Source organism: Mustela erminea, chromosome 9, assembly GCF_009829155.1.
Source record: "Mustela erminea isolate mMusErm1 chromosome 9, mMusErm1.Pri, whole genome shotgun sequence".
Classification (NCBI taxonomy): domain Eukaryota; kingdom Metazoa; phylum Chordata; class Mammalia; order Carnivora; family Mustelidae; genus Mustela; species Mustela erminea.
Genome location: NC_045622.1, coordinates 19,320,073 through 19,332,278, shown reverse-complemented (window position 1 = coordinate 19,332,278; position 12,206 = coordinate 19,320,073). Strand labels below are relative to the sequence as shown.

Below are 12,206 nucleotides of genomic sequence, written 5' to 3'. Positions count from 1 at the left end.
AAAACTTTAGCAAGCAATCAACATAACATTGTATTTAAAACATAGGCACACACACATACGTGTGCAAACCACTTCTAAAAATCTTACTTCATCAACAACAAAAAAGAACATATAATTTGATTGGAAATGGGCAGCTCCATTTTGAAATAGATACTTCCCCAAAGAAACACACAAATGGCCAACAAGCATATGAAAAGATGCTCAATATTGCTAATCATTAGGGAAATGTAAGCCAAACTCACAGTGAGTCATCACCTCTAACCCTTTAGATGGCTATTACTTAAAAAAGAAAATAATAATTTTTGGCAAAGATGTGCAGAAATTGGAAACTTTGTGCACTCTAGGTGGGAATGTCAAATAGTGCGTCTACTCTGGAAAATAGTGTGGTACTTCCTCAAATGATTTAAAATTACCGTAGGATTAAGCAATTTCATTTCTGAGCATATATCAAAAAGAACTGAAAACTAGTTTTGGAAAAGATATTCATATTCATAGCATGTTCATAGCAGCATTATTCAGAATAGCCAGGAGGTGGAAGCAATCCAGGTATCCACTGATAGCAAATGGGTAAACAAAATGTGGTCTATACATACATGGAATATTACTCAGCCTTAAAAAGGAAGGGAATTCTGACACATACTACAACATAGATAAACTTTGAGGATATGCTGTTAAGTGAAATGCACCTGTCACAAAAAGGCAAGTGATAGAACGGTGGTTGCCAAGGACTGGCGGAAGGGAAAATGGGTAGTTGTTTAATGAATATAGAGTTTCAGTTTTGCAACAAGTTTTGCAAAAAGTTCTGGAAATTGGTTGTATAACAGTACAAAGATACTTAACACTACTGAGCTGTAACACTTAAAAATGGTAAAGATAGGACCACCTACATGGGTCCCTCAGTTAAGCACTGACTCTCGGTTTCAGCTCAGGTCATGAGCTCAGGGTCATTAAATCAAGCCCCCCGTCAAGCTCCACGCTCAACACAGAATCTGCTTAAGATTCTCTCTCCCTCCCCTTCTGCTCCTTCCCCTGCTCACACATGCTCTTTCTCTCTCAAATAAATAAATCTTTTAAAAATGGTAAAGACAGTAAATTTTATGCTATATGTAATTTACCACAACTTAAAAATAAACCTGATTATCCACTTTTCACATATCCTTTGTTTTTTTTAGTTTGCTAGTTCTCTCCCTGGTCTTGTAACTACATATACCGCTGAACCCTCTCAGATTGCAGTTTAATTGTTAAATACCTTAGTCTGATGTGGGCAGAGAAGAAATGTAGCCTGAGGTAGCCTTCAAGGGATCTGCCTAGAGTTACCATTCACTGAGTGCTCGCCCCTTACCCAGCGCCGTGAAACTGATTTATGTATATTATCTAATCTACCTATGTAAGAATGCTGAGATCATTTTGTAGAATGTGAAACAAGGTTTGGGGGTGTCATCTAAATTTCCTTAAGTCGCACAGCTTGCTTGTGGTTCAAACTAGGATTCTAGCTTCCATCCTCATTGCTATACATAATCTAGCAATTTTGCTGTAACTTTGAAATCAAATGTTTGACCTTCTACACACACTGCCCCAAAAATCTTATTCCAGCTTTTTTCCTTTTACTACCTCTGATGTATGAGAGCTATCCCACATTATTTCTAATTTCCGTCTTCAAGCCCTTCAAAAATCCATTTTCTTAACCAAATGTAACTCTTCCTTTTATTTTCCATAAGTTACTCTGGCCTTTTCTATTATTCATGAATCTTTCCTTTGCCTTACCCAATACACTGACTCCATAAAACAAAGGTCCAGGGAACAGGACGGTCAAAGACAAAATTCCTATAGCAGGCGAAGCAACAAAAAGATTGTGAACACTTATGCCTAATTTTTATCTTCATATAAATGCATCTGTGTATAAACGGATGGTTGAAGAGAGTATTCACCCAAATATTAAAAATGGGTCATCCAATCTGGGGTGATTTTTACTTTCTTCTATATGGTTCTTCTCTACTCTTAACAATTTTACAATGAGATTATAACATCTGATTTTTAAAAGAACTATTTTCTTTCTTTTTTTACATTCAATTAGCCAACATATAGCACATCATTAGTTTTTGATGTAGTGTTCATTGATTCATTATTTGCACACAACACCCAGTGCTCATCACATGATGTGCCTTCCTTAATGCCCATCACCCAGTTACCCCATCTCCTCACCCACTTGTCCTTCCACAACCCTCAGCTTGTTTCCCAGAGTCAAGAGTCTCTCATGGTTTGTCTCCCTCCCTCTCTTCACATTCAGTTTTCCCTCCCTTCCTCCAGGATACTCTGTGCTATTTCTTACATTCCACATACAAGTGAAACCATATGATAATTGTCTTTCTCTGATTGCCTTCTTTCACTTAGTATAAGACCCTCGAGTTCTATCCACATCAATGTAAATACTAGGTATTCATACTTTCTGATGTCTGAATAATATTCCATTATATATTATGGAATTCTTCTGTTGAAGGACATCTTGGCTCTTTCCACAGTTTGGGTATTGTGGACGTTGCTGCTATGAACATCGGGGTGCATGTGCCCCTTCTTTTCATTACATCTGTATCTTCGAGGTAAATACCCAGTAGTGCAATTGCTGGGTCATAGTGTTAAAAGAGCTATTTTCAAGAGAAAAAAGAAAATAGACATCTCATTATGGGATCAAGAGAGGCTAATTATGCAAACTGGAAAGTTAAAAAAAATTACTTTGAAGGAAAAACTGGACAATCATTTCTAAAACCAATAGTGTAACACATATTATGTTGTTTATAAATTATGTCTAACTGATTTGTAATAAAATGTCTTAATCCCATGGAGTGTGGTTCTGTGTTTCTCATCCTCATTAGTTTCTATCCTCAGTTGGCTCTAATTTTCTGAGTGTTCCCAGAAGATACCTCTGTGGGGGGCTTTCCCTGAGTCCCAGAATCAAAGTCTGGTTCTCAGGATATGTTCAGGTATGGAAATTCAAATAGTAAAATATTAAGTTCAGTCCTGGTGTCATCAGATCAGGCCAAAGCAGGACAATAATCCACATACATTCTCAGTAGCATCTCTCTGACCCAGTGACTGTCTTTTCTCCTTTTTCCTGACCAAGTATCTCAAATTCCGTAGCCCAAAGATCCTCCTTATTTGTTGCCCTCAGTGTATTCTAACTCACTCCAACATCTAGGACTATCTCTTCATATTCCCTCACTCTCATGACACACTAATGCAATGCTGCTGAAAACCTTCTTCGCATTTCTTCCAGCTCCTCGGAGAGAGACCATCCATCACCTTTACAGTGACCAGCCGGGCCCTGAATAATCATTTCCCATTCAGCCTCTCAAGCCTGATCTCACAATTCTTTTCTTTGAGTCCTTTAAGTGGGCTGTGCTCCCTTTCAAAGCATTTGCACATGCTTTGCCCCCACCTAGAACATGCTGTGCTTTCCCCCTCCTGCACCCTTACTCACTCATCAGGTCTCAGACCAGATGGCATTTTCCCAGGGAAGTCCTCCCTGACCTTCAGGGAACACCAGGTAGCTACAAATTATTATGTGCACCTATGTTCTGACAGGCAGGAGGAACATGAGCAAACACAAATACTCTCCCATTACAACTTTTCAATTCATTCAACTTTTCTTCCTAGAATTTGCCACATTAAATAATTATAAATTATATATACGATGATTTGATTAATGTCTTTCTTCTTTTACTTGGCTGTCAGCTCTTTGCAGGCAGAGACCAAGGACAATTCCTGTTCACCAGAACATAGCAGTGTTATTTTTTTATTTATGAGAGACAGAGAGAGAGGGAGGAAGGGAGGGAGGGCAAGAGGGTGCACAAGTGGGAGGAGGGGCAGTAGGACAGTAGACTCCCTGATGAGCAGAGAGCCCAACATGGAACTCGATCCTAGGACCCTGATCACATGACCTGAGCCTAAGGCAGAAGCTTAATTGCAGAGCCACAGAGGAGCCCCAGAGATTTTATTTATTTATTTATTTATTTATTTATTTATTTATAGAGTATGCATATGAGCAGTGGGGAGGGGTGAGAAGAGGGGTAGAGGGAGAGAGAGAGGGAATCCCAAGCAGATTCCACGCTGAACATGGAGCCTTGGTGCTCTATCCCAAGACAGTTAGCCAATATCAAGAGTTAGATGCTCAACCAACTGAACCACCCAAGTGCCCCCTAAACACTCCTTAAGCACTGAACTCTGAAAATCAGAAACCATATGGCCAAAAGTCCTAAGGACTAAGTCCAAGTCCTAGTTCCTTTAAGAGTGACCTCCATGATTTGTTCTTTTATCCTAACTTTCCTCGTCTATAAAAGATTTCATCAGAGTTTTATGAGGTTAAATTAAGACTATAAAAACTCTTTGCCTCACAGACTTAAAAAACTTACTTTTGAGCAGAAGGACTATGTATGACCACAATTTCCCAGATTGTTCTGGTTCTCCTTGCAAATAATCAATGCCTTCCCTGTCATAACCGGTATTTGTTGGAACAAATGAATCCTGTATGCACAAATAAGCAAATGAATGAATGTATTTAATGAGAAATTTGGTAAGTCATTCCTTGCCAAAAAAAAAAAATAATACTTCTAGAGTATATGAAGAATTTCACTTGGAAGCTTGAACAGATGTCAAGCAATATAAAACAGATGCTTCAAGTGATAGCTAAGTATTTTCTTGGCCTCTTAACATGCTTCTTCTCTTTTTTTCCTGGCAATAAGCCTTTCCACTCTCTTTTGGAGAACTGCCCATCTCCATTCCACTGTACCCTGTATGCTGGCCACAGAGGTAAGCATATGACCCAGCCAAGGAATTCAGATTTTAATCTGGAGCTGAGGCACATGGAAGCAAAAGGCAGCTGAGCCTGACTCATCTGGTGGTGGCGCTCAGGGAGGCCATTCCATAAATTCCTACTGCTGAGGGCCCTAGAGCTGCCCTAGTTCCCACCCGTCCATGTGACTGGTTTTCCACTCATTTATTTAATTCTCTGGGTTACCCCCGGTTACTGTTGTTTGCAATAAATCAATCCTATCATACAGTGAAGTAAAATAACATAATTTGTTTGTTACGATAACATACACATAACATGGACATATATAGTAAGTACATATATGTGCATATTAAGTGTGTGATATATGCACCACCAAATGAATATTTCAAAATTATTATTCCACTGAAGTATATTTTACAATGGAAGTCAAAAGATTTAGTCTTTAATCATTTTCCTCCCCTGCACTCTTTCCCTCTCTCTCTCTCTCTCATTTCTAAGGTCCAATTAGTCTAAGTATCTAATTGCTCTTTTGCTCAATTAGGGTCCCTGACTTGGGGGATTAATACCCAAAGGAAGAGAAAGTTATTTAAAATCATTTGGCAATGATTGCAGCTCCTAGAGTCAGGAGTCTGCGAAGGAATCAAAGTGCATTTAGATTTGTGACATTCTATCTGAAAGGGACTGAAAAGAGAAGAGTTCAGGATATCCACCTGCAGATTATAAGCTGATGGGGCTTTAGCAGAGGAGGTCTCCTTCCTTCACTGGGGAAGGAAAGGAAAGCAGCATTCAGTAGCTCCAGCCAGTTACGTCCCCTGATTGCCATGTAAGTCCCGAAACCTTGCCCTTCACTTCTCTTACCTTGGCTCTCACTCCCCTCATAATCATCACACACAAAAAAAAAATTAAAAGTATAGATAGATAGGTAGATAAAGGGCTTAAGCAATAGCCTTCATGAGTTGATCTATAACTTAAGGATCTTAGTGTATTGTAAAAGTTAAAAGATATCAGCATTTTTCAAAATATGGAACTTGGACAGGAGCCTCCTCTACTACCACTGGGCCTTCTGCTGCCTTAAGATTAGGCTAGTACTTAGCTTAGGTCTGGTTAAACAATTATAGACTCTGGAGACTGAAAGGGACACTACCAGTTACTCATTGTGCTAAATTCAGGAAAATGGAGGCTACCGGGTACTCACATGCACTAAAATACAGAGCATATGAACCCTGTTAATGCAATCTCGTGTTCATAAAGAGCTTTCTGAGACCCTTCTTTGGAGAGTTTTCCATTGTTGACCTCATACCTAGGGAGACAATGTGGGAAAGATTCTGTGTCTTTTGTACCTATGGCTTATAGGATCAAAAATGGTTTTTGGAGAGTTCATGTGGGCAAATGGTCTTAAACAAATCTAAGAAACTTGGAAGGGTCCTTGTTTGTAACACAAACATTGAGTCTTCATAGTTATCCTTTTAGAATCACAAAGCAGCACTAGGAATCAATGTAATTTAGTAGTGAACATGAAGATGGAAGATAGGAGACTGGTCATGTAGGGCTTCTTTGTGAGACCATAGTAAGGGGCATCTTTAAATAGGAACTGCACCTCCAGAGAGATACCCAGTATGGAGAGAAGCAAGCAGATGAAGACAAGTCTACTCTGTAGACATCTGCATCATCTGGATCCTTTTCCATTTCACTGGCTTAAGCACGGTTTATTTACATACATATTAAATTTAACCATAGATTTCTTTCCACAGACACCTAAGAGTTGGTTCTTCCATGGAAATGAGAAATCACACAATGGTGACTGAATTCATCCTGCTGGGAATCCCTGGGACAGAGGGCCTAGAGACTGTCCTCTTCTTCCTGTTCTCCTCATTCTATTTGTGTACTCTCTTGGGAAATGTGCTCATCCTTACAGCTATCATCTCTTCCTCTGGGCTGCACACCCCTATGTACTTTTTCTTGGGAAACCTCTCCATGTTTGACCTGGGTTTCTCTTCAACAACTGTTCCCAAGATGCTGTTATACCTTTCAGGGCAGAGTCAAAGTATCTCTTTTCAGGGCTGCATGGCCCAGGTCTTCTTCTACCATTTCCTGGGCTGTACTGAGTGCTTCCTATACACAGTGATGGCCTATGACCGCTTTGTCGCCATCTGTTATCCCCTGAGATACATGGTCATCATGAATCACAGGGTCTGTGCCATCTTAGCCACCGGGACCTGGATGGGTGGCTGTGTTCACACCATCATTCTAACTTCCCTCACCTTCCAGCTGTCCTACTGTGCCTCTAACAAGGTAGACTACTACTTCTGTGACATACCTGCTGTCTTACCTCTAGCCTGTGGGGACACATCTCTAGCCCAAAAGGTAGGTTTTACAAATGTTGGTCTTTTGTCTCTCATTTGCTTTGCTCTCATCCTTGTTTCCTACACTCGCATTGGGATCTCCATATCAAAAATTCACTCAGCAGAGGGCAGACAGCGAGCCTTCTCTACCTGCAGTGCCCACATCACTGCAATTCTTTGTGCTTATGGGCCGGTAATCATCATCTTTCTCCAGCCAAATCCTAGTGCCTTGCTCAGTGCGACAATTCAGATATTGAATAATCTTGTCACCCCCATGCTGAACCCACTAATCTACAGCCTTCGGAATAAGGATGTAAAATCAGCCCTGCGAAGTGCATTTCATAAGAGAGGCTTTGCTATGGAGAAAAAGAGAAAACCTACAGCTTTGGTGGGCAAAGTTTGAGTTTCTGTTTCTTAGGACAAATTCTCATTTGCAGCTTCCGAGATATTGAGATAAGTTTAAAAATATATGTCTTTTTCCTGTTTCCCTCTGTTTTATCATGAAAGATGACTAATAGACTCACTTAGCAGACAGTGAACTGATTGTTATACTGCATAGAACTTTCTCCCAGATCCACCATCCTCCCTAAAGCATTTCTTGGTTGTTTAAATCTCTGAAAGGTAAGAGAACATATTTTTTTCTCATAATCTCAGTTAAAAACAAATGCACAAAATCTAGAGAGAAAGGAGGATAGAAAAAAATTCAAGAACTACAAGATTAATACAGAATACCAGAACTGAATATCCTTCCTTTTTGTAGAGCATAACCTCCAACTTTCTGCTGATCAACACCAAAACTCAAACCAAATTAAGTAACATGTAGTTTAAAGTTAGATCTTTCTCATGCATAGTCAAGTGTGGTTCAAAGATTTTTCTAGTGTGTGCATTCTTCCAGGATCTGAATATTCTTCTTGCATTATTAGCTGCCCAAAAGGCTATGAACTTGAATCATTTTCTTATTAGCTCCTAAAGGAATCCACTTTGGTTTTGTAAAAAATGGTAAAAAAAAAAACAAGCAAGCTAATCAAGTTTAAATATGTTACTACATGTTTTTCCAAAACAAGGAACACTGATTTATCTTTGTTAGAGAAAGCCCATGTTAGAATTTTCACTCAAATTCAGGTAGCAGTAATAAATTTCCTTCTCCAGGGCACCTAGGTGGCTCAGTCAGTTAAGCCACAGGCTCTTGATTTCAGCTCAGGTCATGATCTCAAGGTCCTGGGATCAACCAGTGTTGGGCTCTGCATTTGGCATGGATCCTGCTTAAGGTTATCTCTCTTTTTCCCTCTGTCCCGCCCCTGCTCATGCTCTCTCTCTGTCTCCCTCTCTTAAATAAATAGATTAAAAAAAATTTTTAAATAAATAAATGTCCCTTTCCCTTGAAAAGAGCATATTTTTCTCTTTTCTCATAAGATCAATGTAATTTAGTTTCAATGTATTTAATTTCTATGTTCCACAATGCTAAGGGAACAAAATAGATAAATTGTATGTATAGAAGCAACATTAAATTTTGTATTTAAATCTGAAATTAAAAATCTTCTTTTCTGGATTTTTTTTCCTTTGTATATTTCACCTACCTGTTGTGTATGGCTTCTCTTATAAGCCACTTTAAATCCTTAGAAGGAAGCAGAGAATAAATAATGCACTAAAACAAAAAGAAAGAAGAAAGAGAGAGGGGCAGGAAGGAGGGAGGGAAGGGACGAAAGAGGGAAGGAAAGAAGGAAGGGAGGGGGCAGGGAGGGAGGAAGAAAGGAGGAAGAAGGAAGGTTTTCCTTTGTCAAGAATAGTTCCTGATTCATGCTTTGTATTCCAAGACCTTAATGTTTTTGAAGATTTTAGGCCTGGTATTTTATAAGACATCCATCACTTTGAATTTTTCTGATGTTCCCTGCTAATTAGAGTTCAGGTTAGGCATTCTGGGAAGAACTAACTCAGAAATGATGTTTTGTTCTTCCCACTGTATCTTACCAGGAGGCTCTTGCTGTGGCTTGGGCTCTTCGTCCTATTACTAGTGGTTAATTTTGAATATTTGGTTAAAGTGGTATCTGCCAGATTACTCAAGTATGAAGTTGTTACTTTACCTTCCTCATTAATAGTGACCTTTTGTGGGGAGGAGGGGTACTTTGAGATGATGTAAAGATTCTGTTAAGTCCTTGAATTTTTACCTGCTAGTTTTAGTATCCATGTATGGTTCTTCCCTGAATCAACTACTATGATGGTTGCCAAATAGTTACTTTCCAATTTAATCATTCCTACTACACTTACTAATTGGCTTTCTACTGTAAGGGAGAGTTTTCTCATCTCCCTTATGTATTTATGGAAAAATGACTCTCTAACAAACTGGAGACAGCATATGATGCCTGTCTTGTTGAGAATATGACAAAGGCTGTCAGCTAGAATCATAGGATAAGATGATCATACTAGGACCCTATCTTATTGAGAAGAAACATCCCTTTTTAAAAGAGGAGATATAAAAGTTATCAAAATAAGTTTCTTCCACTGGACTAAATGACTTCCAAATTCCCTTCCATCTCTGAAACACTAATTCTTTGATTTCATATAGCTATCTTGTAACTGTGGACCAACTTCTCTGGTTGGGGAAATGGGAGTATGGATAGAGAAAGGAATGTAAATGGAAGACAAAAATGGGAAACAAAGAAATATTTATTTCTTGGAATGAAATCCTTGCTGAACTATTCAACCAATAAAAAAACAATTTCTCGGGGTGCCTGGGTGGCTCAGTGGGTTAAGCCGCTGCCTTCGGCTCAGGTCATGATCTCAGGGTCCTGGGATCGAGTCCCGCATCGGGCTCTCTGCTCAGCGGGGAGCCTGCTTCCCTCTCTCTCTCTCTCTCTGCCTGCCTCTCCGTCTACTTGTGATTTCTCTCTGTCAAATAAAAAAAAAGAAAAAGAAAAAACAATTTCTCCTTCATTTGCTTGGTGCCAGCTAGTTGAAATATTAGTATGAAACACAAGTCAAGGACACCAGTCAAACAAATAACCAGATTTATTTATGTAAAAGATGTAGAAGACAAGTGGCATAATCAGGATACATTCCAGAGACAACAGCAACATTTTTTGAGACAGAAAATGCAAGGTTCTTGAACCTAAATATCACCATTAAACACAGGGTTGTTCATGATAACATAGGCATAAATCCCTGATGTCAAATGGCCTGGGGCCAGAAGACTTCTAAAACATGGTGGGTTTGTCCATTACCAAATTAATAATAAATCTTCATATTTTGCTTGAAACAGTCATCTTTGAGCAATGATATGTAAGAACCTTTCTAAAACTCACTGACATGGGGCAGAAAATAATGAAATGGAAAATTCCTAACATTTTTATACAATTATAGAGAATGGGCATTGAGTATTATGTGATACAGTGTTCTGCAGCCAAACTTAGAGCAAACCACCTCTACAGAGGGAAGGCGATTTGAGCTGGGGAGAATACAAGGCCATTTTTGCTCAAGTTACAAATGTGGGGTACCCTGACCATAAGATGAGTTAGAATGACTATACTTCATTCCTACATGACAAAACCACAGGCCTCAAAAGAAATGGAAATTAGTAGGTTAAGCATGTGTTGGAGAATGTGTTATTAGTTAACAAATATTTATTGATTATTTATTGTGTACAATAGTTAGGATTTATACAATCATTAGGAAGTGAATAAAATGAATGTGGGCCCAATCCTTGGAAAACTTGCATCAAAGGAAGGGAGACTTAAGTGAAACCTGGAAACTAGGAGGCCACCATTGTACATTTTTTAATATTTCAAGAAACAGGAATATCTGGAAATCCTCTATTAAAGAAGTATCTCTAGGTGAATCATTCCCCGGGATATGGCAACCTAATACAGTAATAAACCTTCCAGGAAGATAGTTCTCACAAGTGCATATTGAGTCCAAATCCATGGTTCATGGGCTCCAGGCAATCTACACAGGCTGACGGGCATTCTGATAGCTAACATGAAGATTAATTCTTTTCTCTCACATTTCTCTGCCCACATTCCTCCCCCCTAGAATCACTAAGTCTCTTATGTAGTTTTCATTTAGAATAGCAGTTGGGTTATATCATGTACTGGGTCATGTGAATATTATTTTGTTTGGCATATTACTATATGGCTAGGAATTTGCTTTTGTTTTTAGTATTTTAGGTACTGTCCTGGTTTTGTGAAGATTAATTTCCACGTAGGAAAATAGAAATTAATTGAAAGCCTCCATGGTGGGGCAATTCAAATCAGGAAATCCAAAAGGAGGCTCACCCCATTCCATCAGGAAAGAGCCCAGATATGAGCCACAGAAGAAGGAACCATGACCCTAAATGAGGTCCCTCAACCTTAGAATAAGATGAATATGAAATTGAGAGAAGAATTTTATACCCTTAACTCTTTGCACTTTAATATACAACCAAAGGGTATTTCATATTTATATTTTACTTTCTTTCTGAAATTTTAATAAGAAGATTCATATTCAGAACAGATACCCATATGCAGTTTAATTTTGTTGGCATTATATGAGTTGGCATATTTTCACACTCTTAGGAGAGCTCATTTGACAGTGTCTTCTGTTAGGCTATATTGAAAAACGTGGCTAGACATAATGTGTGATGAGAAATAGATTAGAAAATGCGCTTGTAGCTGAGGGTGGAGTGTGTCCTTGATATTGAATCAATTTATGTTCTGTTGTGAAGAGATGGGCAGGATACTCCGCAGGTTGATCCAGGCAGATCTCTCCAGGTTGCCAGGCAACCAGCGGGCTGAAGTAGGTGTGCTGCCTTCCCCCAGCCGAAGGGGGAGGGCAGATCAAGATGCCGCTGGCCCCAAGGTTTTAGAGGGAGATAGAATATTCTCTTGCATGATCAATCCAGCTTTATTAGTATTAAAATCAACATTTTACTTTGACTGTCTAATGGATCCTTAGATTTATTCATCAATTTTAGCCCTCAGACATGAGGAAGTGAGCAGAAAGATGATTGATAGACTCCCTTGATATACGTTATTCTATCCTCGGGTGGTTGTGATACTTCACACAGCCCAACTTGCTTACAGATGAATTCATGAATTTGTGCAATG

At 39.0% G+C, this 12,206-nt stretch overlaps 1 protein-coding gene across 1 annotated transcript; it reads left to right on the top strand.

Annotated features, from left to right (window-relative positions):
* Positions 1-6,559: 6,559 nt before the first annotated feature.
* Positions 6,560-7,531, top strand: LOC116598783 (putative olfactory receptor 10D4). Its single transcript, XM_032358106.1, has one exon. The coding sequence runs from the start codon at positions 6,560-6,562 to the stop codon at positions 7,529-7,531; it is 972 nt and encodes a 323-aa protein (XP_032213997.1).
* The last annotated feature ends 4,675 nt before the right edge of the window (positions 7,532-12,206 follow it).

Coding starts and splice junctions, on each gene's coding strand:
- LOC116598783 (XM_032358106.1), top strand. CDS start 6,560: ATGGAAATGAGAAATCACACAATGGTGACTGAATTCATCCTGCTGGGA.